The following is a 24,999-nucleotide window of genomic DNA, read 5'->3' as shown; positions in this document are numbered from 1 at the left end:
ATGTTTTTTACTAGGTTTTAAAGTCATGCATGTGTGACAAAAGGGGGAGTGAAAAGGGTGGTGCAGAATACAGCTGCCTGACTTTAGTGAACTCTAAATAAGGGTATTTCTTTACAATTCTGGGGTTGTTCTGCTTTGTGCTAATGGAATTCCCAGATTTCTGGGGAAGCTTCAAACAAGATTGACCAAATGGGCTCTGGGCTTTACTGTTGGCTATGTTTTGGAAATGCAGCGTCATCTTTATCTAGTCCTTCCTTGTCATCTAGAAAGTGTGGAGTGAATTACACCAAATGGACTGTAAAACAATGCATGTAACTCAGACTACAAATAATAAAGCCTGTGAGTACGTAGCCCTTTAGTTATTTAACTAAATAAGTATCATACAATGGACAGAACCATGATGATGGAAAAGTAAAATTTCTCAACAAGTGGCAGTATTTTAGATTAACTCAGGACAGAGGGGAAAAAGCAGCCTGTGCTATTCTTTACAGGAAATCTAGCAGAGAGAACTTAATGTTCTTTCTTCTCAGACGCTGTAAATAAAGGTTAACTACTACAGACTATTGATTTATGTAACTAAAATCTTTGCTGCATTGCTATTAAGGAGAGAAAATACCAAGTTGGGAACAAGTGAAAACTATCTGTAAACTTTTCCTTTGTCTCCTACATTCTGAGCATCAAATTACGGCCATAGAAACTATTCATATCAAGTTTTCCTGATCTGTTTTGCTCTGTTTTAATAATGCGACCCAGAATACCTTCAACTTTGATGATGGAGAAAGGCACTGGAAATTCACTTGACCATGTGTCAAGTTCTTCAGCTGCCCTGGTTCCAGCAAAGCCTGGGGCAGCCTGTTTTGTCCTGACAACCCAACCTAGTATTGCAGAGATGCTGTCAGAGAGGTGGTGCTGGTGCTGACTATAGGAATGGCGTCAGGGGACTCTCCACCATGAAAATGTGACTGCTGGCAAGTACAGTATGTTAGTTGCCCCGCAGTTAATCTTGGATTAAATGGATGGATTACTTTTTGAGTAGATGTAAACTGAGTCAAAGGTACTGCTACTGTATTTTGACTGAGACATTCAAAACTGAAAACTGGTATTTTCTGTCAGTTTTATCATATACATGAATACTTTGAGTGAATTAGGAAGCTGATGCCCATATGATGCCAGTTAATGATGTAATAATACATAAGCATTATACAATAGGTGCTAACTGCATCATTCCTGTGAAATGCAGAAATGCTGTCCTTATTTAAGGATGGAAAACGAGGCATAAAAGTGCAAGAGTGAGATACATAGGGCATACAGAAAGTGAGAAAGAGAATAGTTATTTAATACAAGGTCCTCAAGCCCACAGCACCAGTTGATTTGTTGTCTTTTAAAGTTATTCTCTGTGTTAAAAATAATTTTAGTATCTGTTAAATCAATTTTGTAATAAATTTAGTTAAGTAGTAGAACTGAAGAACTGGGAAATGAGCATCAGATGATGATGTTCTCCAGCGTTTTAGCTCTAGGAGTAACCATTATTATCAATTATCTAGTCAGTGCTTATTGGGAATGTTAAAGGTGATACAGTAATTAGTGGAATTGAGCATAATCTAAATATTCCAACTGTCAAGAAAAAGCCAAGTGCTTGATAACGTGTACTTGTCTGAATAGGCAGCATTTTGGGTTTTCATTCATTCATTCCACCTACCTCTTTATGGCATTCCAAGAGAAAAGCCATAAAGAGGCAGGCGGCACGGAGGTCATGCTGAGAGGTCGGGGTCAGGGAAGCCGCAGCATCATGTTCTGTCAGGGCCGTCCTCCAGGAGGGGATCTGGAAGTCTCCCAGGAGAACGACATTGCACCTTTCTCTGTTAGTAAGGGCCAAAATGCAAGTTGCATTCTTTTAATTTACTTTACCTGAGCAACAACGTTCTCTTAAGCGCATGAAGCGGAGCTACCAGCAGCACGCACAGTGCACCCACTGGAAACATCACCCAGAGCGGGCCACCGTGGTGCAGTGGGATGGTGCTTTGAGGGAATACTTCACCCATGACGAGGGAAACTTGGCTCTGGATTCAGGCCTGCAGCTGCCCACGCCCCCCGGGCTCTGCCCCCCCGCTCCCGCGCGGTGCGCTGCCTGCGGTGCGGTGCGCTGCCGCTTTAAGGCGCGCAGGCACGGCGCGGCGGCCGGTCCTCTGCCGGGCTGCAGCATCGGGCGGGCTGCAACCCCGCCGGCGTTCCCTGCTCCCGGTGACATCTGGCTGCTGCGGAGCCGCCCGCCCGCCCGGCCGAAGGGTCCCTGCCAGCCACCATGGCCGCGGCGACGGGCGCTGCCGCGCCGAAACCCGCCAAGTCCTGCAAAAAGTCGCGGACGGTGAAGCGGCACGTCGGCACCTTCACCTACCAGGAGCCACCCCACAGGTGAGGGACCCCCACCCCCTGCCCGGGGTGCGGAGCCGCCGGATCCAGCCCCGAGGGGGGGTCGTGCCTCTTCGCTTGCGGTTTAGACAAGAGCGTGGTAGCGGGGAAAGGAGCGTGAGGAAAAGGAAAAAAAAAAAAAAAAAATCACTCCTCTCTGTGTTTAGATGTATTTCAAACCTCTTTGTTTCTTGTTTTCACAAAAGCCGCGAACACTGTGCGTAAAACAGGGTAACTCCGGTGAGTTCAGGGTGCAGCGGGGTCACAGATCTCGACATTTCTCCAATGTAATTATACATTTCCCTTGAAGGTCCCCCTGACCGAGGGGACGGGACCGATGAATCCGTGGTCTGATGAAGTATGTCTTTTGAACTGTTCTTACAAGGCATGGCTTAGGTTATGATTTCTTTCTAAGTGATTAAAAAGTGCTGCTTTTTCAGTAAAATTGCAAGGAACTTTCCCAAGAAGTGCGGAGCAATACAATTAGAAAACTTCCTAGCTGGTGGCTGTTGCAGTACTTCAGATCCCTTCGTTTTATTCAGGGGGAAACAGTCGCCACAGCTTTTTAGACCTAAGCCTCTGCAAGAATGAGTGTTGCTGCTGTTTCATATTCAATATCCTGTTTCAAGCAGGGAATTATGAGAGCTGTCAGCTAGCAAATGTGGTGACGCTCCCGTCCTCCTCAGCAGGGAACAGGAACAAAGGGTGACTGTGATCTAAGCATCTCTTCCCCCCCTTCTAAGAAAACATTTTATCATTATTGCGATCAAAACAAAAGGCTGATACCACGTGGTGGGTAAATGAACGTTAAATGCTTTCGATGAAAATGTTTAGACAGCACTTTGTTCCAGGAAAATATACAGTGTCTTGCTAGCGTGATGTACAAGCTGTATGTCTGGAAATGCTCGGAGAGGAAAGCCTGGGACTCGTGGTGGAGAGCTGGGGTAATTTATGACTGAGCAGCAAGCGGTGGGGAGGAAAAGAGGCACATCCTGGAGATGGGGAAATCATCAGAATCATTCATCCACTTTAAAACAATAAGGCCATGCAAGTTCCCTAGCTCGCTGCTGTGCTCTTGCTCTAATAGGTTGGATTCTGTGCAAGTCAACAGCTTGCTGGGGATCTGAGCAGGTGTAATTTGTATTGTTTTTCTTCTTGTGGGGTGTGTGCCTGGCTGCCAGCAACTCGGACGATGATATCGGTGAAGAAAAGGCTGAGAGCCATGACCCAGAGCAGATCTTTCAGAACATCCAGTATCAGAAGGAGATCATGTCCAATATCCGCTGCCGGCCGTGGCCGATGAGGCAGAAGCTGAGGGCGCTGAGGTAAAGGTGTTTGCATGAAAGCTTCGGGCTCACTGCCTGTGGCGGTGCTTCCAGCCTCAGAAGTCTTCCAGTGTAAACTGGAAGGGATGAAGCACTGAAACGGTTGAGCTGTAGGAAAGCATGCCATGAGGGTGCTCTGACAAGGTCTGAGAGCTGGCTGAAGGCAGCAGCCGCAGGGTGGAAAGCGCGCAGGTGAAGCTGGCTCCTGTGCACGCCTGTGGCTCCCTGTAGACAGTCACAGTGCAGAAGAGAGAACAAGAAATCACACTTTGGCTGTTAACTATGAAAACAGTGTGTCAGCTGTTAAGTGGTCTAAGGAAAGGCAGTTGATAATGCTCAGTAATACATTTTTAAGCTAAATTTCACTCTATTCCCAAAAGGAAAAACAATCTGCCATTTTCAAGGTGATTGCATGGTATGAGAACAGAAGCTGGTCATAATCTTCGGCTAATATATTGTAAATGGCAGTAAATACTGTACACTTGTAGGTTTAAAAGGTATGTTCAGCATAGTGACAATGTTTTACGTCTTAAGATTGCAATTATTATATTAGTAATTCCAAATTTACAATGAAAGAGTGGGTGCCTGACTCTTTGGACCACCTGTCTAAGTTGTCAGGTCTTTCACAGCATGATCTGTTTGGGGCTTGCTTTATTTCTGCTTTTTGTCTAGCAACTTTCTCTTAAAACCAACCCTACGTGAAGCTAGGATGGCATTTTCATCATGAGGGTCCCTACCAGCAACAGAGCCCCTGTGTAATCTCGGAAGCAAAGAGAGATTTTTCCATCTTAGGCAGAGCCTGTGACCTGCTGCCCTCCTGCTCCTGTTGATGAGATTTTGGTGGTCCCCACCACCCACTGAGGTCAAAGACTGAGTATGTCCCGAAGAACATACACCTCTTTGCACCTCACCAGTGCTGCACCAAATTTGCCGAAGAGTTGTTAGCATCCGCATGAGATTAGCCAAACTGTAATGGGGAGCTTTTTATTTTACTCATTTGGGTTGTGTCATTTGAAAAGGAGGAATGTGAATCAAAAGGACAGAGAACAGAATCAGAGGAATAGAAAACACTCCCTGCAGTCAAACTTTTGAATGTGGAGTTTTCTCAGATAGAAGTCTCAGTGGTTTTAAAGCGTCAGTAAAAACCTCAATAGGAAAAGAAAAAAGCTTTGCCTGGATAAGGTTTTTGCAGTCTATGATTGTACTTCAGAGCATTTGACAACTTTGCTAGTTGCTGTTTGTGCAGAGTAAGGGGCTCCCAGTGTTGGAATCCATGTAGAATGAGCTTCCACCTTCTTGTGCAGACAGGCGAAGGAGATCGTGCTGAAGTACGAAGGGAGGCTCACTAGAACGAGAGGTTACCAAGCTGCTGGTGCAGAGGTACGGCTGCTTTTTCTTAAGTTACAGCTCACTTTTATACCAATAGTCATCTACAGTTTCCATCCCCAGAAGCTTGTGTTTGCTATGTAGTCCTGATCTCCATCTCGGGACTCTGTTAGAGGGATGAAAAAGCAGTTAAAAGCTGGTGGATTTTTTTTTTCTTTTTTTTCCTATTGTGACCTTAGTAATTACATTTTTGCAGACTAATTTGATGTGTTGAGGCATGAATGTCTATTAATGCAGTACAAGCTTCCTTCTCAAATAATCTACAAATATTGATGCTGCTAGAGGGGGTGATGGGAATGGGATACCAACCACATGCCAATATTCCCTGAAGAGCTATTTCACAGACACTGGGGCCATAGTTCAATAGTCTAGTATGAAAAATGCGTCTAGCTTTTAGTTCAGAAGACAATCCTATAATAGCTTATGGTAAATACATTGTTAAAGAAGGTTTTTGCTTGCATAATATCCAAAGAATTTAAATCTAATTTTAGCAAATTGATTTACACCACTGAAAATAGATCCTGGCCCTGATTTCGGGAAATGAATAATATGTAGGAAACTGTTCCTAATATGCAACCAACAGAGATGATATCTTTAGTCATCTAAGCAGTCAAGAATATTTTTGGCATGGTAATGAGTAGTCATTTAATGAGCAACTTATCTTAATTCAAAAAGGCAGGGTTGTAACAAAATAAGATACCATGTATTGTATTCACCTGACCAAGTGGAAGGCTGCGCGTCTATCTGTTGTTCTCTTACACCCTCCCACAGCAAAGGTTAAAAGTACTACTGCCCAAAGTAGGAGAGAGTAATTTTTCCTTGTTCAGCCTTCGTGTGTGTGCCAAATGCAGTGGAAGTAAGAAATGCTGTTAATCTAAATACTGGGTTTTGCCTTTGACTTAAGTGGAACTAGACGTTACCCAGAAAAGAGAAGCGCTAAGGGTCTGCAGTACATGTCAGTAGATCAGAGGCTGGGCTCATTACTTGTTCATATTCCTCTTCCTATTAAAGAACAGAGGCTTTCATCTTAGAGTTCACAGTGAGTAAAAGTTTGTAATTAATCTAATTGTCTCTGTTGTGTGTATTTGCTTGAAGATATTCAGCACAGAGATATAACTCAGCAGTTAACTAGCAGCGTTCGTTACGTGTAAGGGAACTGTATTCTAGGAAAAAAGAATACAGTTCCCTTACACGTAATGAATGCTGCTAATTACAAATTGGGGAATATAGCCTTTACCTCAGGGCTAAAATCAGCAAATGCAACAGAATGAGCTGCACTTTTTTTGTTTGAATTGGAAGGGTTTCATTTTCACGTATTTTCTCAGAAAATAGCACAGTGACCAAGAAGACACAACCTGTAGCACAGCAAAACAAGCACTACAACATCCAAATTAGGAACTCAAAGTTCTAAGCGTGATTTTAGTATGTGTGATGATCAAAATGCAGCTGTAAGTGTGTCTGTTTTTAAAATTGGCGAGATACCCACTGTTTATATTTGGACAATCCATTCATGCTGCTATTTATGAAAATTGAAGTTAAAATACCTTTTACTGTTTGGACACTGAAAGTGTTTTTCCTTTTTGGTTCAGTTGTTTTACGTTTGCATTTCATTTTTTTACATGTGAGATTAATACCAGAGGCTCATACTCTGGATTCTAAGAGTACAAATTATCTTTTCAGGTATGCAGTAGGCAGGAAAAGAGGTGATAGCTATCTAATTACAATTTTAAAAAATACTGTTCCCAAATGAACACCTTTGTGTATTTTATAAATCTGCAATACAACTGGCACAAACTGCTTGATTCCTTTCTCAGTCTTGTGAACCCTGTTTTCAAATGAAAGTAGAAATCCCGGCAATTCCCACGCAATTCAGATAATCCACAGTTTTGTTGTTTAATTAAAATACTTCCCATTCATGCAATAAAATACCCATACCACCATAAAAATTAATTAACTTTGGCCAAAGAGATGAATGATATGTCCTGTAATTAAAGTGTTATTTACTCCTCTTTGGGTTTAGTAGATTAAATTATAAGATATAACATCGATACTGCTGCTGCCTAAAATATAGGGTATTTTTATTATCTAGCTGTACTAAAAATACCATATAATGCATGATATACCAATATTATCCTTCTGTTGATACCACAAAGTTACAGCTGTAATTCAACAAATAAAAAAATTCACTCAGTTTTGCAAACACAGATTTTGTTTCTTCTCCCATATGTGTATGTGCACCCCACTCTGTGCAGGAAGATGCTTACCTCTGACCATGCAAAAAATGGAGGCTGAGTAAAGACTCCAGGAAATAACACAGGTTTTCTGTAGGCGTCAGCTGTAATACACAGAGCTGAGAATATAGTAGTTGAATCTGCTGCTGCTGAATACAAAAGCTTATTCTTCCTCTGAGAAAATTTGCTTTAAGGTATTACATTTCTCTTGAATTTGAAGTTAGTTATCTGTTTGTCCTGGAAATCAGATTTGTTACGTGTAGTGCAGCCAGATTCCCTCACAAATGCCATGGAGTCCTGCTGCCGGAGCGCTGCCTGGCCCAGCTCTGCCGTTCCTGCCCTCCGCACGCAGCCCCCAGCCATGGAGAAGGCAACAGGGAACGGCACCTGTTGGCATCTGTTGGTTCCTCATGGCCTCTTTGTGTAAAAGATGTAGATGGGTGGCTCCTGACTGTACCCTCAGAGGTGTACGAAGGGTGCTCAGTCTCACCTTTGGTGGCATTGGGCTGGTAAGCAGAGCCAAGCATTCCTGCACCCCCCCCCTTTCGTGTGGTTCTAAACCCCACCATGGTTGGCTTTACCCACCTTACTCACAGACGTGCTCTAAAATCTTAGCAATTAATGTTTGTAATATTTCTTGTCATAGAAGATGAAAGAGACGTGAGCAAAATACTCTGCATTTTCCTTTTAATTTTTTTACATGTCTAACAGTCATATTTCTCATTTCTCTGCTTTTTTCTCAGCTTTGGAGGAAGTTTATTCGGCTTGCATATAATTTTGTGGTAATCTTTATTCCTTGGGAAATGAGAATAAAGAAAATAGAGAGTAAGTATAAATATTTAACGACATTGAACAGTAAGGCACTTGCTAAAATGCTGAGTCTTAGGGTTTATTTTTGAATTTACTTAATTAAATAGTATGTGGGAAAGAGTTAAATGCAAACTTTCAGCCGTGACATCTTCATTTAAAACTTTGCATTTTCTTCTTTTTCTGGTGCCTTAGACACGTCACACATCTCATTTATGGTCTTAGTGGGGGATAACTTTTAAAAAGTCAAATTTGTCCCATTGTGGCTCTGAAAACTCAGCAGGATTTGCTTATAGAGTTTATCACAATCCGTGGGGCAGCATCCTTGGGCCAACATCCTCACAGCTGCCCAGAGTTCAGTGTGGTTGGAACCTGCATCACCAGCCCTTGGGTCTTTCAGCTGGATTAAAGCAGCCCTTAACGTTACTTCAGCAGTCAGGTCGTCCTGCCGGTTCAGTGGTAAAGGAAGGATGGGTGCACACCATCACCTGGCTTACAGCTTCTTGTGCAAATGCTGCCGGCAATCGAGACTTGCCCAACAGCGTTTGCGTTAGTTGTATTTTCCTCAGTGACATGTTAACATTTTCTATAGTTTGCTGTATGCCCAGTGTGAATGAGAGAGGGTTTTCTTTTGTTTTATTGTTCAAATAATGCTTCATGAATAAATTACATGGGCTTTTATAGACTGTGTAGCTCAGATAAGTATTTTCTGTGGTTTAAGGTCATTTTGGGTCTGGAGTTGCATCTTACTTCATCTTCTTGAGATGGCTATTTGGAATCAATATTGTACTTACCATAATGACAGGAGCATTTGTAGTCTTACCAGAGGTAAGAACATGTTCTTTATGTTTACAGAAGAATGCTTGCTGTTGCACTTTCTGAACTAAACAAATGCCACACTTAAAGGTATATGTAAATTTGAAATGTACAGTTTAAAATTATTTAAAATAAATTCTTCTATTAAGAGGGGGTTATTTTCTGTCAAAGGATAAGAGATTTTTGTTATTAGTGTTAGAGACGATACTTTGTCAATGTGGTACTAATGCTTTTACAGAGTATGTTTGTATCAGATTACTAAAACGGAGAACCAAATCCTAAAAGCTGTAGTTGGTGTTGAGTACGCTCAAGTCTTGTTAGTGTCATTTACAGGCAGAAAAAAAAATAACATCCCTCTCCAGACTCTGGATTATTGTCCATTAGAAACCATTTTCCAGAATTTCTGAACAGCCACAACTTTGTTTTGTTCTTGCACACAAGTAAGGCTATTTAACCTTGTTAAATTCCTCATATTATTTTGCCTCATCTAGCCTGTGCTTAATAACGTTATCAGAAAACATGGGAATATCTGATCTTTTTTCCCATTGGCTAGACAGAAAAAACGTCAGTGCCCTCAAACAAACAAAAAAGTAAACTGAAATAAAAAAGTATTCACATTTTTTACTTTTTTAAGGAAAAGTAGATTTAATCTTGGAATACCATTTTGAGATCAAACACTGTCATACTTAATTTTAAAATGCTTAAATTAAAAAAAAACCACATAACTTTTAAAGCTATTTTGTTAATGCTTACAGTTGATCTCTCTTTTCATTTCTCAGACATTTTGAAGATGTCTGCAGAGCACTAAATTTTCTCGTAGCTAGACCACAGGTAGCAAAAAAACCCACCAGCCCCTCGAGTTCAGTGGAACACTAATGCAGGATTTCTCATGGAGTATCTAGTTCAGGATGTGAATGACCCAATACCCGCTGTCCTGACAGCACCACCTGCGCAGGCAGCTCCCGGTGGGCTCTGCTGCGCAGCCCCAGGTCAGTCGGGCTCGCACGGCTGCTGAGACCTTCTCTCTCTCCCCCAGCTACTGGCCGGAGCACCGTTCGGCAGCACAGTCAGCAAGACCATTCCCAAGGAGCATATTGCATCTGCTCAAGACCTGGACACCATCTGGTCACTGGGGGCAAGACTAAAACCACTCTTTATTGTTTTGCTGTGGCTGTTCTGTTGTAACCATTAGTTACTGCTCTTACTTATGGGCTCTGGTCTTTGCAGGGCTACCTCCAGTACTCTGTTTTGTTTTATGGCTACTACGGTCGTGACAGGAAGATTGGGAAAGCTGGGTATCGGCTGCCTCTCGCCTACTTCCTTGTCGGAATGGCAGTGTTTGCTTACAGCTTCATCATTCTCTTAAAAAAGTGAGACTTCCCGTTTATTGCTGTTCATAAGCTTGTGTGTTCAGGCAATCGCTAATTGTCCTAGTTCCTCTGTGTTTATTCAGCGTAGTTCTATTAATCTGTTCGTCTGCTAATATTAAGGAGGCAGACTGAGTTTCATTCTAGCTTGCTCTTCATCTTGCTATCATTTATCTTTGATCTCTCTTCAATTGCACAGCCTATAAAAGAAGGGCAGCACAGAAGATGATCTGTGTGCTTTGTGTTTGTATAGTGTAAGGTCTGACACTCATGGAAGTTCTTTCTGTTTTCCTTTTTTCTGGTATAAATATCGCTAGGACAGAAATTTGTATTTTAAGTGTAATGCTTTCAGCATTATTATTGCCATCTATTGAAATACAAATACAAAAATTCCATCCTAGATGTAATACCATTTGCAGTGTTTCAGCCGGTATGTGGCATCCCATTCAAATCTAAGCTTAATTTTTTTGCTGTTGAAGGGCCAGGAGTAGGAGTTACTTAGCAGAGAGAGCAAGGCTGCTAGCACTGACCATAAATCCAGGAATGTGCAATGCTTTGAGAGAGGCAAGGTCACTCTATCCTCGCCTGATTTGCTTTCCCTTCCCTTCTGGATACCTATTTATCCAGCACAGTGAAGTCAAGGGATGTTTTTAGCACTGCCTGTAATAATTCCCAGTTTTGAAGCCAAACCTTCCCTTTCCATTTATTTTTATTCTATCTGCTGGTTTGTGCCAGGGGTCACTGATGTTTGACACTGATCTACGCATCTGCAGTTTCCAGATATGATTAGCTCTTCTTCTGCCTTAGCTCACTGATCTTTGCTTAGCTGCTTACAGTTCCCCTTTTAACATTGTCCTTTTGGATGCCCTTTCTTTCTTAAGCTACTAATTTTAATTTAATTTCTTACACTTTGTAATATTCTGCCATCTTGCCTATCAGAGATGAGTGGGTAGGGTTTTCTTTCTTTCTCCCAAGGTCTGTAAAATGGCACTGGGTTTCTCTTTGACAAAAACACCGATTTTGAGGGTGAAAACAATACAGAAAACAAACAGATCTTGTGCATAATCACTAGTTTTGCCAAACTAGCTTGTAATCACAATAATAGTTGTCTTAGTGATGGTATCTTCCAGCTGGATCCTACCCGGAGATCGTAAAACTGAAATATGTTTAAGTCTACAGCTCTAGTGAGATTTATTTGCTTTATTTGTCAGCTATAAAGAATGTAAATACCAAAACAGAATGCCCTTCCACAGTGAGTCACTTCTTTACTAGAACAAAAGTGAAGTTCACGCTCTGAACCTCACCCTGGTCTGTTTTCTTCAGAAAGCTGCCAACACCAATTGCTGCAAATTTTTGGTAGTTCTAAAGGTGTAGACATCTGAAAACCATGAACCAAACCAGTGATCTCCTTCATGTTTATCTTCACATATTAACAACAGCTGAATATGTATTTATTTATTTTTTTACAGAATGGCAAAGAACTCAAGAATGAGTTTAGCAAGTGCCTCTGATGAAAATTACACTTTCTGTTGGAGACTGTTCTGTGCTTGGGACTATTTAATAGGAAACCCAGAGGCTGCAGAGAGCAAAGCTGCTGCCATAGTTAATAGCATTAGGGTGAGCAACTGACCTTCAAATTATTTAGAGTTGCTTTGTTTGTTAAGCTGTAAGCTATGCAAGTCTTTCCTCTCATTCCCTTGCGTTTCCTATTGTTTGTTCGGTACTTGTTTACAGATCTGTTTGCCTAGGGGAGGGCTGATGTCACATCTCTGTGTGGTATTGCAGTCACATCACGCTTGCTGACACTCATTCTGTCCCAGTAAGGCCATGGTGACCTTCTTTAGAAGAGTTCTGTTTGATGCCACTGTCTGTGTGACAAGAAGTTCGATAGCTAGAAAAAAAATTTGTTATGCAATTTCATTGAGTAGTAGAACCAAATTCATGTTAACAATGTGAAAACACTCAGTTTATTTCATCTCTCCATAACAAATGGTCCAGAGACATCTTACAGCTCTCAATATTAGAAAATTGCTTTAAATACAGATGATTTCCATTTAGAATTTAAGAACAGATGTGGTTTTCATCAAAAGTAATTTATTTCCCAAATGTGGTGTATTCTCATTAAGTCATTGAACAAAAATACTTCAAATTGTGTCAAGGATGAATTAATAATCTATGGTATTTATTTATTTTAATGACTGAGGATAACTTTTGACAGTTCTGTATTATAAAAAGCTATGCAGGGCAGAAAGGTACTTATCTACTTGCATGCTCAGGATGTGAAGTTTTTGATTAGTATACTTGATACCTTCTGTGAAAGAGATGTGCATTGTTTTTGCTGAACACTATTATAATGATAATGCTGTGTTTCTTTCAAGGAAGCTATATTGGAAGAGCAGGAAAAGAAGAAAAGCAAAAACTTGTATGTATATAAGAGCAGAGATACTTTTCAAAGCACTGTTTCAATGCCGATAGCAGTGCTAATCTGCTTGTCTCATACTCCTAAACACCACGTTAGAAAAGACCCTGGTGTCATAAGACAACCCACCGTATTGGCTCTGTCTTTTTTTCCCTCTAGGGCAGTGACTATAAGTTTAAGAATTATTGCAAACATCCTTGTACTTCTCTCACTTGCTGGAAGTATTTACATCATATACTTTGTTGTGGATCGATCCCAAAGGTTAGAGCGCACTAAAAAGGAATTGACTCTTTGGGAAAAAAATGAGGTACGCTGTCTTTATGCTACCTCTGTGTTAGAAGGGGGGTTATCGTCTTGGGGCTGTCTGTAGCAATAGTGTGTGCTGAGGTGTAAATCATGAGACATTAGCCATGAGAAATGAGGAACGAGAGGGCAGAGTGGCGGTTATCTGGATCCGTCTTCACACGCTTGCTCCCTCTGCTCTGCAGCAAGGTGTTAGCAGAGTGCAATGGCCAGGGGGACGCTGCAGGTCCTCCCTCTGCCGAGACTGCAGCTCTAGCTGGCCACTGCTTTGTGGGGACAACAAACTCTCCCATCACTTACAAATCTACTTTTGCACCCGCAACTGAGCTGAACAAACGGTGGACTAGAAAGGGATCAGCTTTGACAACAGCTGTTGATTTCTGCCGGGGGATGCTGAATGGTCTGTGAAAGTTCCTGTTCACAGGAATGAGTGGATACTGAGAGTAGGAAGTGAACAGGTATGCAGAAGCTACTCATTCATTTCAGAGAAAGATGTTGGTCTCCTACATCAGCCCCTCCCCCCCCTAATAAAGTAGTAATTTCAAATCTACAGCGTTTGGAGTAAAGATTCCCGAGTGGTATTCTAGATCTATAATTTTGGATTAGAACTACTATAATTACTAACATCAATAATAACTTTTTAAAGCAATCCAAGAAAAACAATCGCCAAAGCACGTGCGTCACCAGTATTTTGGTCAGCACCCAAGGTACCACAGGAGATCTACATGAAAAGCTATAAAAATGCCATGTCTTTCTGTTCTATAGGTAAGTGTAGTTGTGTCACTGATCACAATGATTGCCCCCTCTGCTTTTGAACTTGTGGCAGCTCTGGAGATGTATCATCCAAGGACCACCCTTCGCTTCCAGCTTGCCAGGTATGGGCATTATGCAGTGTAGACCATATGTAGGGAGGAAGAGGAGAGATGTGTTCTAGTCGCATGTTTTAGTCCAGCCTAACCAGAGAATGTATGAGAAGTCAATGGGATACTAATGTAAATAACCTGTATCTTATTATTCTTTTTATTTTTTTAATTATTATTATTATTTTTATTATTGTTTTTAGGGTTCTTGTTCTATACCTGGGAAACCTCTACAGTTTAATCATTGCTCTCCTGGATAAAGTGGACAGTATGAGTGTCACTGTAAGTTTAACTTGATGTTTTCTGATATATAAAGCTAGTAGATTTTATAGACACAATTCTATTTATTATAACATATATGAAGTCAAATAAAAATTTGAGATTGATTAAAAAATATTACAGTTTCATACAACTGTAAAGTTAAGTTTGTAATGTTCATTTATAACTACTTGTAGGTTTTTAGGATAACTGGGTTCATTTGATCGCTGATGTAACATCATAAATAGATTTCTGTGCATTGCTTAACTAATCAAAGAAAAAACCCCACCCATCACTTTAGGTCAAATACTTCCAGCTACCTAAAATCAGCTTTCAATACTGTCCTTAAAAAGGTCCATCAGACTCCATACATTGACAGCTAATTAACAGTCACCTAACTGGCTTGAAAATACATGAATGCCTCTATGTGTGTATGTTGTAGAAGGTACAGGCATCTGCATGTATGTATGGTTGAAAAAGTAGCTTTTGGGACATTTATTATTTCAGGACTCTGATGTTAACAGCAATGCAAGTAATTCTACCACCTTGTTGGCAACCAAAACTCTTTCTAAAGAAGACAATTTATCTACAACTGTTCCTGATGTACAAACTAAGAGAAACAGCATTGTCATATCGGAAGGGAGTCATGCTCAAGGCTTGACAGTCTCTGACACGCTGGTTAACAAGACATTTTCCTTTAACCATAACACCCAGAACCCGCAGGATCAGTGCTGGGAGACATACGTTGGTCAAGTACGTAATTGTTTTATTAGATCATCAAGTTATTCCTACCCCACATTTGACAAAAAAATTAAAATCATGTTGTTCTGTGTTGCATTTTAGAGCTTTTCTTTGTATAAATTCCAGTATCTAGCTAAGGATTGTGCAGAAAGAGTAAAGACTGCGCAAAGTGATATGGCCAAAGATACAAGTTTTGGGTGTTGTTCAGTACCTACAATGTGTTTAGTGTTGTACAGATGTTCTTTTGCCAGGCTTTGGTCTCTGTCGTCAGCTCTGCACAGGCAGATCTCTACAGGTGTGTGATACAGATCCTATTTTAATAGCATACATCCTATTAAACTCATACAGAGAAACATGACTGTAAAAATGTATTAGTAGCAGCATGCACCCTGCGCAGGGTCAGATTGCTGCCTGGATAGATGGTGTTGCAGACCCAAGCCAAGCATGAGAGTGTGCCCTTGGTCATTTGTACAATACCTCTGGAGTCTCTATTCATTCTGCCTTGGTAAATCACTGGAGAATCAAGTGTTCTTCACTTCTCCAGAAGGAAAGAGGTCAACAGCAAAAGGTTTCAAAATGATGTCAGTTCGTAATGGAGCCAGCTGGGTGGCAGTGCCATGTATGCATGTTCCCACAGTTAGGTTGCAGAAAATCTGCAGACTTAATACGACACTTTTTGCTTCCCTGCGTGTGAAGCATACACCATTTGTGGTTTTTATTTTGAGTGACTAGCGGTGGCACTAGCACATGCAGGGTGAAATGGTAACTACACAAAATTCAAAAGACCTCACTTGATCCCAATGTACTTTGGCCTCTGTCATGTTGCACTTACGTCTAGGTCACTGCGTTAAGGATGATGCCACCATGCCTCTGACTTGCTGACCTCCTTGTTCCAGAATGAGCAACATTAAAGATGGTGTTTGACCATCTGGAGCAAAAGGCCCTCCCAGGTTTATTAGCCTGACTTCTATTCTTGTAGGCCCCTCTCCCTGTAGCACAATCAGGAAAATTTTAAAATCAGTGTTCATGGGCTTTTTTGATTGCTTGTTTTTTCCCCAGGATAGGCTGGAGATGTTTGGAATTGAATCTTTTCTATATATCTGTATGCTTTTTAAAGCTCAATTAAATATAGGATAATGCCATTCATTTGTAAACATTAAACAGGTCTCTTTTATGGCTTGAAGATCCTACTGCCATTGGGTTTTGGTTTTGTATGAATAAATAAACATTTCTCATTGTGAAGCACTTAGCAAGTATCTATTACAACAATCAATATAATAAAGGATTGGGTACAGTAGAAAAAACAAACTGTTTCAGTTTATCTAGATAAATGTTCAGAACAGTCGTTATAAAAAAGCTTGAATCCATCATGACCAGAGTTTTATTGCTGCAAGCAACAGAAGGCACACTGGAAGCTTGATTATATTTGTTCTATTTGTTAGAATAAAGACAAGTAAGGAAAAAGTCAAACAGGAAAAGCTTAAAAGGGAATAACTGATGTAGTGAAATCATGTTTTATCAGGATACTGAGCTTGAGCCAAAATACAAGTGCAAATGCAAAAAATCTATATGCAGTTCATTTGCTTCCAGAATGACTCAGTATGTGTGAACAATATGTATTTCAGGAGATGCTAAAGCTTTCAATTATCGACATGATTTTCACAGTTGCAAGCATCCTGCTAATTGATTTTTTCCGTGGACTGTGTGTCCGATACTTAAGCGATTGCTGGTGCTGGGATCTAGAAAGCAAGTTTGTAAGTACAGTCTTTATTTTATCAAACTAAGATGCTGGGGATGGGTAGGCTCCTTCCCTTAGTACTGAATGTCCTTAAAGCCTTTCAACAGATAAGTAATTTCTTGATAGCACACATCTATAAAGGCACAGCTCATAGAGAGTTTAAATCGGAGGACACAGGGTAAGTGCTGAGAATGGGGTGTTTTTCTCAAGACTACTCCCATGGCTGTGGTGCAGAAATCTTTGTCTTTTCCCAAAACGAGATCATGGAGTAGTCCCAGAGTCAAAGATGAGACAGAGGGCATGGAGTTGCTCCCCACATCCTCTTCTCTGTAGCTGTAATGTCTATCCATAACGTAGACAGCGGTCCAAGAAACAATCACCAAAAGCATATAGCCCTCTAAGAAAACTACAGTGAGTAATATTAGGTTAGCAAGAAGCTGTTGGCATGAAAGGCTGAGGACTGTTCTTTGTCCTTAACTAAAGAAGTGCAGTAAACCAGAGAGGAATTAGTTTCTTTAATCCCCTGCTGCAGGGTAGGTTTTACTGTGTTCCTGCTGCCTGCCAGAAGTTGGTACTTGATTTGGATGTTTCAGGCTACGTGCTGTCTGCAAACTGATTCAGTCAAATGCTTCTAATAAATGGTCTGAAGACAAGATTAAGACAAAGTATTAATCCTACACTGTGTTTCTTGTAGCCAGAATATGGAGAATTCAAAATTGCAGAGAACGTATTGCATTTGGTCTACAACCAAGGAATGATCTGGTATGCAGTCCATAAGCGATTCTTCTTGTTCTTTGCTGGCTGATTATCTAAGTCAATCTGATGATTTCCAGTGAAACCTATTCAAGTAGAATATTAGTAATGCAGATTTTTATACTTTATTATAATAAGAGATTCTCCATTGATAGTGAGCTGTTGTTTACCTGGGGTTTTTTGTACGTTCTTTTGCTTTTCAAATTGCTTCTGGCAACACTGAGCACTGACAAGATGATATTTTTCCAGGATGGGAGCTTTCTTTTCACCTTGCTTGCCAGCATTCAATGTTCTCAAGTTGATTGGACTCATGTACCTGAGGAGCTGGGCTGTGTTAACGTGTAATGTACCACATCAGCAGGTTTTCAGAGCATCTCGGTTAGTCAAAATGAGAACAAAAGATAAAGAATAAATCAAATGCAGACAATGGAAATGTATTCTGTGTGTAGGAATAAAATGACAGATTTTTCTTCTGAAAGTTGACAATCAAATTTGCTATCAAACTTCTGTGAAAAAAATGTAGTTACTGAGAAACTGGAGGGTTTGTGAGGCGGGGTAGTTAAAGATATGCAAGAACTGAAAAATATGTTAGGGAATATTCCTAGACCAATACATGTGGCCTAACAGAAATGCTTTATTTCCATAGAAATCTGATTGAGCGCAATAACCTACGTGTGTTAACTGTTGCAAGTCCTGTTTCCTGATGTTTCTTTCTTTGAAAGCGAGGACATATCTGGTTTTGTCTGCTGCATCACACAACAGATTTCCCCATTTTTCTTCTATTATGATGAATATTTCAATTGTTTACTCAAAACGAAAATAATTTAGGGCGTTTTTAATTCTTAAGAATCAGTTATTTCTAACATGTTTTGAAGATTAATTAGCTTCTGCCACTGTTCTTTTTTCTCCCCCAACACAACCAGGCAGTAAGATCAGTTTTACAGAAGGGTGCTGTAAACAGTTATCTGGCTGCAACACTGGTATCTGGAAAGCCGTGCAAATAGGATTTTGATCATTAAAAGTCTGTTTAAACTGGCTCTGTTCAGACTTTCTATTCATAGCAGAATGATTTTGATCTTTAGAAATGTCGATCTTGAACTTGTTAGGTAGATACAGACTTGCACCTTTTATGTTGCCTCTGTTTTTCTCTCTCATTAGTATAATCTGAAACATGTTACACCTTCTTGCAGATCCAATAATTTCTACTTGGCCATGTTGCTGTTCATGTTGTTCTTATGCATGTTACCAACAATTTTTGCTATTGCCCGATACAAGCCATCTTTAAGCTGTGGACCCTTCAGGTAAGTTACAACAGACCAATGAAAATTGCAAAGATTTTATCTCACCCTCTCACAATAAATTAATCACACAAATTACCAACTAAAATAGAAAAGTTGATAGACAGGACAATGTTTTTTTGCTGCCAGTGTTTTCCAGTTCAAGATTTAATTAGATGAACGTGTCAGTATTCTAAGTGAGGCTCAACATTTTGCTTTATATACATGGTTCATTTACTTTATGTTTACATAATGTAATGTGCCACCAAGCAATCTAGCACGTGTCACCATCTTGTGTCTCAGTTCAAGCACCCTCCAAGCCTGGCCAATGCCTTTGTGCTTTGGAAAAATTGTCAAAAAGCAAATAATGAACAAATTACTATTATCATTTTTTCCCCCTTTCGCTATACTGCTGCAAAGCAGTTTTGAATGAAACTCCTTGTTGAAACTCCTTGTTTACTCAGTGCAACACTGCTTAACAAATGGAGGTACTTAGGATTTCGTACAACATAATTTTGCCTTCTTCCTCCCTCTTGTAGTGGACAAGAAAAAATATATGATATTGTTTCTGAAACAATTCAGAATGATTTTCCTGCATGGTTCAACACGGTGATTACTTATATCAGCAGTCCTGTGGTTGTCCTCCCTGCACTGCTACTTTTATTGTAAGTACTCTGGCTTTCACAGGCAGGGTAAACTGATTGTATTAATACTGGCCTTATCTCTGGAGGGTCAAGTAATGATACTGAAGAGCAAACACTTGCATTATTGTAATTTTATTAAGCATATCTGAAAAAGAAATCACCTTATTGAATATATGGTATACAGATCAGACAGGAATGAGAGTATGTTAAAATGACTGTCATCACGTTTTCAAAAGGAATTTCTTGTTCTGGGATACTGTGTTAGAGCAAATTCGCTATATCGTGCCCAGGCTTGCAGTGCGGCTGCTTCCAGGAAGTTTAAGATCCTTCTTCCCTCTTGAGCTCCACAGAAATTAATTTTCCATTTCCCCATGGTCATTAGTTCACTTTATGACTGTGAACAGGGCTCAGTCTATCATTCAAAGAAGCTACTCAGTCATCCTGATTTCTGGCAAGATAAATCAATTATGGAGGTCTGCTCTTAAGTGTTAATGTAATATAACTTGCTGCAGACTTTCCAGTGGAAGTCCTTTCTTACTCTAGTTTCTAAGTAATTGTTCACAGCTGGGAATTAATATTTACTTTGAGCCATTGAAATTCACTTTGCTTCTATGAAGTATCATTTGTCTCGCATGTACCTTTGTATCATTCCCCACCCCCACACACCCCCACCCCCCACAAACTACAGATGAATGCAGAGTTTGTGCCACCATTGGGCTTTTCAGATGAATCAAAGACCAAATAAAAAATTCTTATTTGTAACTTTTTCCTCTAAAATCCCAGCCATGTAAACACGAACATATTTACAAATTTAAGTAGATCTGTTGACTGCTTCAAACTTATGGTTAAGCACATAGGTAAATGTTTGTGGCATGAGGTCTAGCTATAAGGCTTGACTTCACCTGAAAGCCAGTGCAATCCATTATGTCAGGCCAGATCTGATCTCAGCTGGGCCAGAGTAAACAAGGTGTTATTCCAGTCAGTCAGCAAAATTACATAGGTATGAGTGTGCAAACTCGGCTGTAGTTCTGGTGTCTCTGTTCTGTAACCATGGATTGGGAAATAAAAGACAAGTAAATATTTATCAAGATTTTTATTTTGAGCATGTTCAGAGTTTAAACAAAAAAAAAAGCTAGTAATGCACTCGGGGTTACGTGCACTATGAAAAGACCTGCAAAAAAACACAAGCACAATTAGAACTGCTGTTACATCTGTTTTCAGTGCTATTTATTTCTTCTATGTATGTTTGCTTGTAAGAAGGCTGGGATCCATTATCACAGTATAAAGGAAATGCTACAAAGCAGCAACTTTGTGGTGAACGTGTACACCATTTTGATGACCTATAAACCCTCAAAGAGAAAACAAACAAGAATGTTTGAAGTGACTCATAATCGCCTCTTTCACTTTTAGCATGCTAATCTATTACCTACAAAGTATTGCAAGATCATTAAAATTCACCAACAATCAACTGAGAATGAAGATCCAAACAGTAAGTACAGCACAAAGCACTTCTACATGCAATTTGGTGGATCATTAGTAAAGTACAAGCCTAATTAAATCTCTAAAGTCACTGTCAGTGTTTGACAGTGTAAAACCAATCCTGTATTTTTCATCCTTACACAGCAGTGGATTTACTCTCTAATCCATAATAACATACTGCTTCTCCTTCTTCTGAATGTATTTTAGGAGAGAACTGAAGATAAGAAAAAGGTGGTTCAGATGGCAGTAGGTAAGTTGGTGAGCTGTAGAGGTGTCACTATTGATAAAGCATTTGGATGCAAACCCAATTTGATTTCTCATACACATAGGGAAGTTCAGCTACATTTTAAAAACTGTTTCCTGCAGAGTCCTCCTTTTAGATGATTTCTGAGCTCAGCTTGACTTAATCTTGGCAGCACTGAAAGATGAGGTCCATAGTTTACATCTGCATTCTGCTGGCATCGTTTTATCACCAACAGGGCAGAACCTGGGAGGCACCTCTGATGATACAGAGCATCTGACATCTCTGATGTCAGACCTTGCATAAAATTCAGAGACTAGTAGGCAGAAGAGGAGGACGGGAATGGCCCTACTCTTTGAACTGATATGGTTGAATATTTCACCAGCAATGAAAAGATTTCAGACTTCATGATCTACAGTGCCTGAGGGAATCCAGACCTGCACCTTCTGCTTCTCAGATTTTAGCAATGAGAAATTACAGAAAGGATGCCATCCTTCTAATACCTCCCAGTGAAAGGAACAAGTGAAAATTTACCAAGCCAAAGAGAAGACATGATTCAGTAGCCTTATGGCTAGATGTTAATGCTACTGTGACCCCCTTAGAGCTCTCTGGTGGACCTATAAATGGTGAAATACCTGTTGTATAGCCATATAGTGATCAGGAGTGACTATTGAGGGCAATAAGGTATGTGTCCTAGTTGGATTTCCTTTGTTACAGAACCCAGGTTCAGCTTTTGGCTGTGACCAAGCACCATCACTGGAGCTGGTTTGCTGAATTCAGCCACCTTAATATTGCAAGTGCTGGACACTCTGAACTAAAATGGGTCTCTTGAAAAAAATACATTGGCTTGTTGCCCATTTTGGAATCCTACTGTGCAATGTCCAGTGTTTCTTCTATATTCCCCAATACTACATCCACCATGTACCATAGTATGCCAGTCCCACCCCTTTATCACCATGTCTCCCAGTGTGGCACCAGTTTCTCTTTCCTGAACACAGTGGGGTTCAGTTAGCAACGGATCCCCTAACTGAAGGGTGAATTTTAGCCACTGCATTTACACAGCATCTCCTAAATTTAGAGACCTGGACAGTTCCTGTAATAATTTCTGTTTTCTAGCCAGAATCCAAAATCTGGATGGGAATGACAAGAGACCAGAGCAAGAAAGTGATATTATCAGCCAGGAGTCTTCTGTTCGGTCCTCGACGCCACGAAAGAATGGCAGTGTCTTGAACTTTGAATCTCCCGTGAGCAAAGGCACCAGAATACAAACCATTTCCCAGTCTGTGCCCCAAACTGTGCCCTCAACTGATGTTGCAAGACCTGTCAACGCAACTCCCACAACTTCAACTTCTTTAACGCCAGCTCCCTCAGCATCAAGTGTACAGAAACCAAGAAGTGATCATATCACAAACAGGCAAGGCTACTTTGGTTTTGAAATGGCATTATTTTTACAGCTCCGTGACGCACCTGTCTTTATTTACAAAACAGTTGTGTATTCAGACTGTCTGGGGCAGTAAAACAGTTCATGAATTTTTTAAAAGCAAATTAATTCCTGGGTACTATTCAGTGGAGGTGACACCACCTCCCTAACTCTCCCTTAATTGAGATGGGATTATAAAACTTTTGAAATTATGTAGTTGATGAAGTTTACATGAACCTCAAGCAAAGGTAAATACTAAGCTTCTTTTCAGGTATGTAACTAAAATAGTTTGTGCAGAATACTGTTTCCATGAACAGGACAAACACAGTAAGAGTGAGGGAACTCTGTGCAGAATGCTTGTGCAGGTCTGGTTGTAGGACAAGCACTTTTGGACATCAGCAGACTGATGCTTTAAGCTACCAGTTGGGTTTTTACCAAGTGATCAGATAGAGAAAAGTTCTCAGAATAATGAGAAAACAGAACGGGAGCATAACTTGAGAGGTCAATTGTCAGCTGCCCAGGGCAGAACAAATATATCTTCTAATTTCTAGGGTATGTTTAGGGTATGTTTCTCAAACTGGTCCTAAAAATCTGGAGCAATGGAGATTCTGTAACCTCTACCCTTAAAATCCTAGGGTTTGACTTCCAGAGCAATGAACAGAGCAATTTAATTGTGTGTCTTAACATTTCCTTCTTCCCACCCCCTCCCCCCCTTCCTAAAGGTACCCAAGTGCTGCACATAGGAGTGCTAGCGAGCTCTGTAAAACAAAGCCCTACACACCAGTGACTTTCAAAAAGCGCACTGAAGATGTTCATTCTGAGCCTCTCTTCAGAAAAGGCATTCGGCAGGTAAATCTGGATGCCCTTGGGGCAGGGGCTCCTGTTTTTGCAGGACGCAGACCATACGCTACTAGGTATTTTCTTGTTAATGAAAATGAGTCCCGCAAAAAATCGCTCCGTTCTACCTCCCGACTCCAAAGGCACTTAAGAAAGGATGAATCAGGAGACATTATTGAGTTGTATCCGCACAATGTCAGAAGATACGTGGTTCGAACACCACACCAGATGTATTCCCCTCATCCTAGCGAAGATGAGGAGGATGAAGAGGAACTTGGGAGACAGTTAATGAACAGATCCCATCGCCCTCGCTCACTGTCTGATCTTCGCCCAGCACCACGATTTTACATTGGGGAACGTGCCGATGGCCACATTCTTATGAGCAAAGATCTAGCCAGAGTGCATTACAAATCCTGGGGCGATGGTTTTGAGTTAGACCTGGACAGGCCTCCATACGCTTACAAGAAAGTGCACCTGAACTACCCTGAGCCACATGTGAAACCAAAATCAAAACAAAAGCTGGAGCAATCTCTAACAGAATCTGATTCCATTTCCATTGAATCCAGCAGTGATCCACAGAACAGCAGCAACGACCAGTATATCCAGGTCATTCACAGCAAGGAAAAATATCCAAAACCTGGGACAAAACTCACCAAAAAGAAATCAAAAGCTAGTGTTGATCTAAATATGTCTGAGCCTAATGAACTGGTATGCTCAAATGTCTAAGGAAGCGCTCCATTCTTTCTGTGTTTTGAGCAGGCCTACGTGCATTTGTTGTACTGGCTGTTTGAGGCCTGTCAGAGTAGTCTTTGCAACAGCAGTGTATGCAGCTGCTCGAGGTCGGAAGAGCATAGTTAGCCTTTGTGTTTTACTGTTAATTGTACCTTGCTTTAATATCACAACTGATATGCCGTGAAATTTGGAAGAGAAAATTATTCCAATTTATTACTTAATGTTATGCTACTGAAAAAGAAAAACCCCACCCACTGGAAACGCAAAAGCTATGTACTTGGGGCACTTTAATTAAACCAGTACAAAAATGTCAGATGAGGCGCTCTCTGTCTCTTTGGCGGGTAGTCAGCTTTGTACAGAGTTGCTATTTACAGTATAATTTTTGACATCGTGATATGCCTAGTTCAAATATGATGCAGCTCAAACACATCAGCAATAAGTTAATTACAGAGCACAGTGAGTTTCTTTAGAGTGTGCTGCCTGGGCAAGAGTGTTATTTGTTCACAATAAAGCATGCCAGACGTCTAGATGAAGTCCTGGATCTGCTATGGATTTTCTGGTGAGCCTCCTCAGCCCAGCCTGAGCTTCACTGTGGAAAACTTTCTATCTATGGCCTTTAAAAGAGGTGGCTCATTACTCCTCATGGAATTCTATACTATTTTTCGCACACCGTTGCGATTTTACGCCTCCCTGAAATTCTGAAGGCTGTTCTTTTTTTTCTCTTTCCCTCATGTAATTTGGATTAGAGCGGGTATAAGAGGCAGCAGTGCCCCGCAGGCCCGGGCCCGGGGGCGGCAGCGCGGCGGCCCCATGCTGAGGTGAGGGAACCGCCCTGGCTCCCGCCGCTCCTGGGGGCTGGGCCGGCCCGAGCAACGCGTTCTCGCAGCTGTCCGTCGCCCGGCGGCTCGTTCCCGCTCAGGCTGCTGCCCGGATGGGAGGCCCGGTGCTACCGGCTG

The 24,999-nt window shown here is 40.9% G+C and overlaps 1 protein-coding gene across 1 annotated transcript; it reads left to right on the top strand.

The window, feature by feature from the left end:
• The first annotated feature begins 2,169 nt into the window (after positions 1–2,169).
• TMC3 (transmembrane channel like 3) lies at positions 2,170–24,836 on the top strand. Its single transcript, XM_005436637.3, has 22 exons — positions 2,170–2,412; positions 3,591–3,734; positions 5,039–5,114; positions 8,095–8,176; positions 8,880–8,986; positions 10,011–10,109; positions 10,202–10,344; positions 11,811–11,958; positions 12,720–12,763; positions 12,920–13,067; positions 13,829–13,938; positions 14,127–14,205; positions 14,689–14,934; positions 16,548–16,676; positions 17,355–17,422; positions 17,663–17,791; positions 18,604–18,714; positions 19,230–19,355; positions 20,745–20,823; positions 21,021–21,063; positions 22,171–22,468; positions 23,197–24,836. The coding sequence occupies exons 1-22, from the start codon at positions 2,303–2,305 to the stop codon at positions 24,035–24,037; spliced, it is 3,360 nt and encodes a 1,119-aa protein (XP_005436694.2). The 5' UTR covers positions 2,170–2,302; the 3' UTR covers positions 24,038–24,836.
• The last annotated feature ends 163 nt before the right edge of the window (positions 24,837–24,999 follow it).

This window comes from Falco cherrug, chromosome 7 (genome assembly GCF_023634085.1).
Source record: "Falco cherrug isolate bFalChe1 chromosome 7, bFalChe1.pri, whole genome shotgun sequence".
In the NCBI taxonomy this organism is placed as follows: domain Eukaryota; kingdom Metazoa; phylum Chordata; class Aves; order Falconiformes; family Falconidae; genus Falco; species Falco cherrug.
The sequence above is the reverse complement of the archived record's forward strand: the minus strand, read 5'-3'. Positions and strand labels throughout refer to the sequence as shown.

Coding starts and splice junctions, on each gene's coding strand:
- TMC3 (XM_005436637.3), top strand. CDS start 2,303: ATGGCCGCGGCGACGGGCGCTGCCGCGCCGAAACCCGCCAAGTCCTGC. Junction 2,413..3,590: donor TACCAGGAGCCACCCCACAG/GTGAGGGACCCC, acceptor CCTGGCTGCCAG/CAACTCGGACGATGATATCG. Junction 11,959..12,719: donor CCATAGTTAATAGCATTAGG/GTGAGCAACTGA, acceptor GTTTCTTTCAAG/GAAGCTATATTGGAAGAGCA.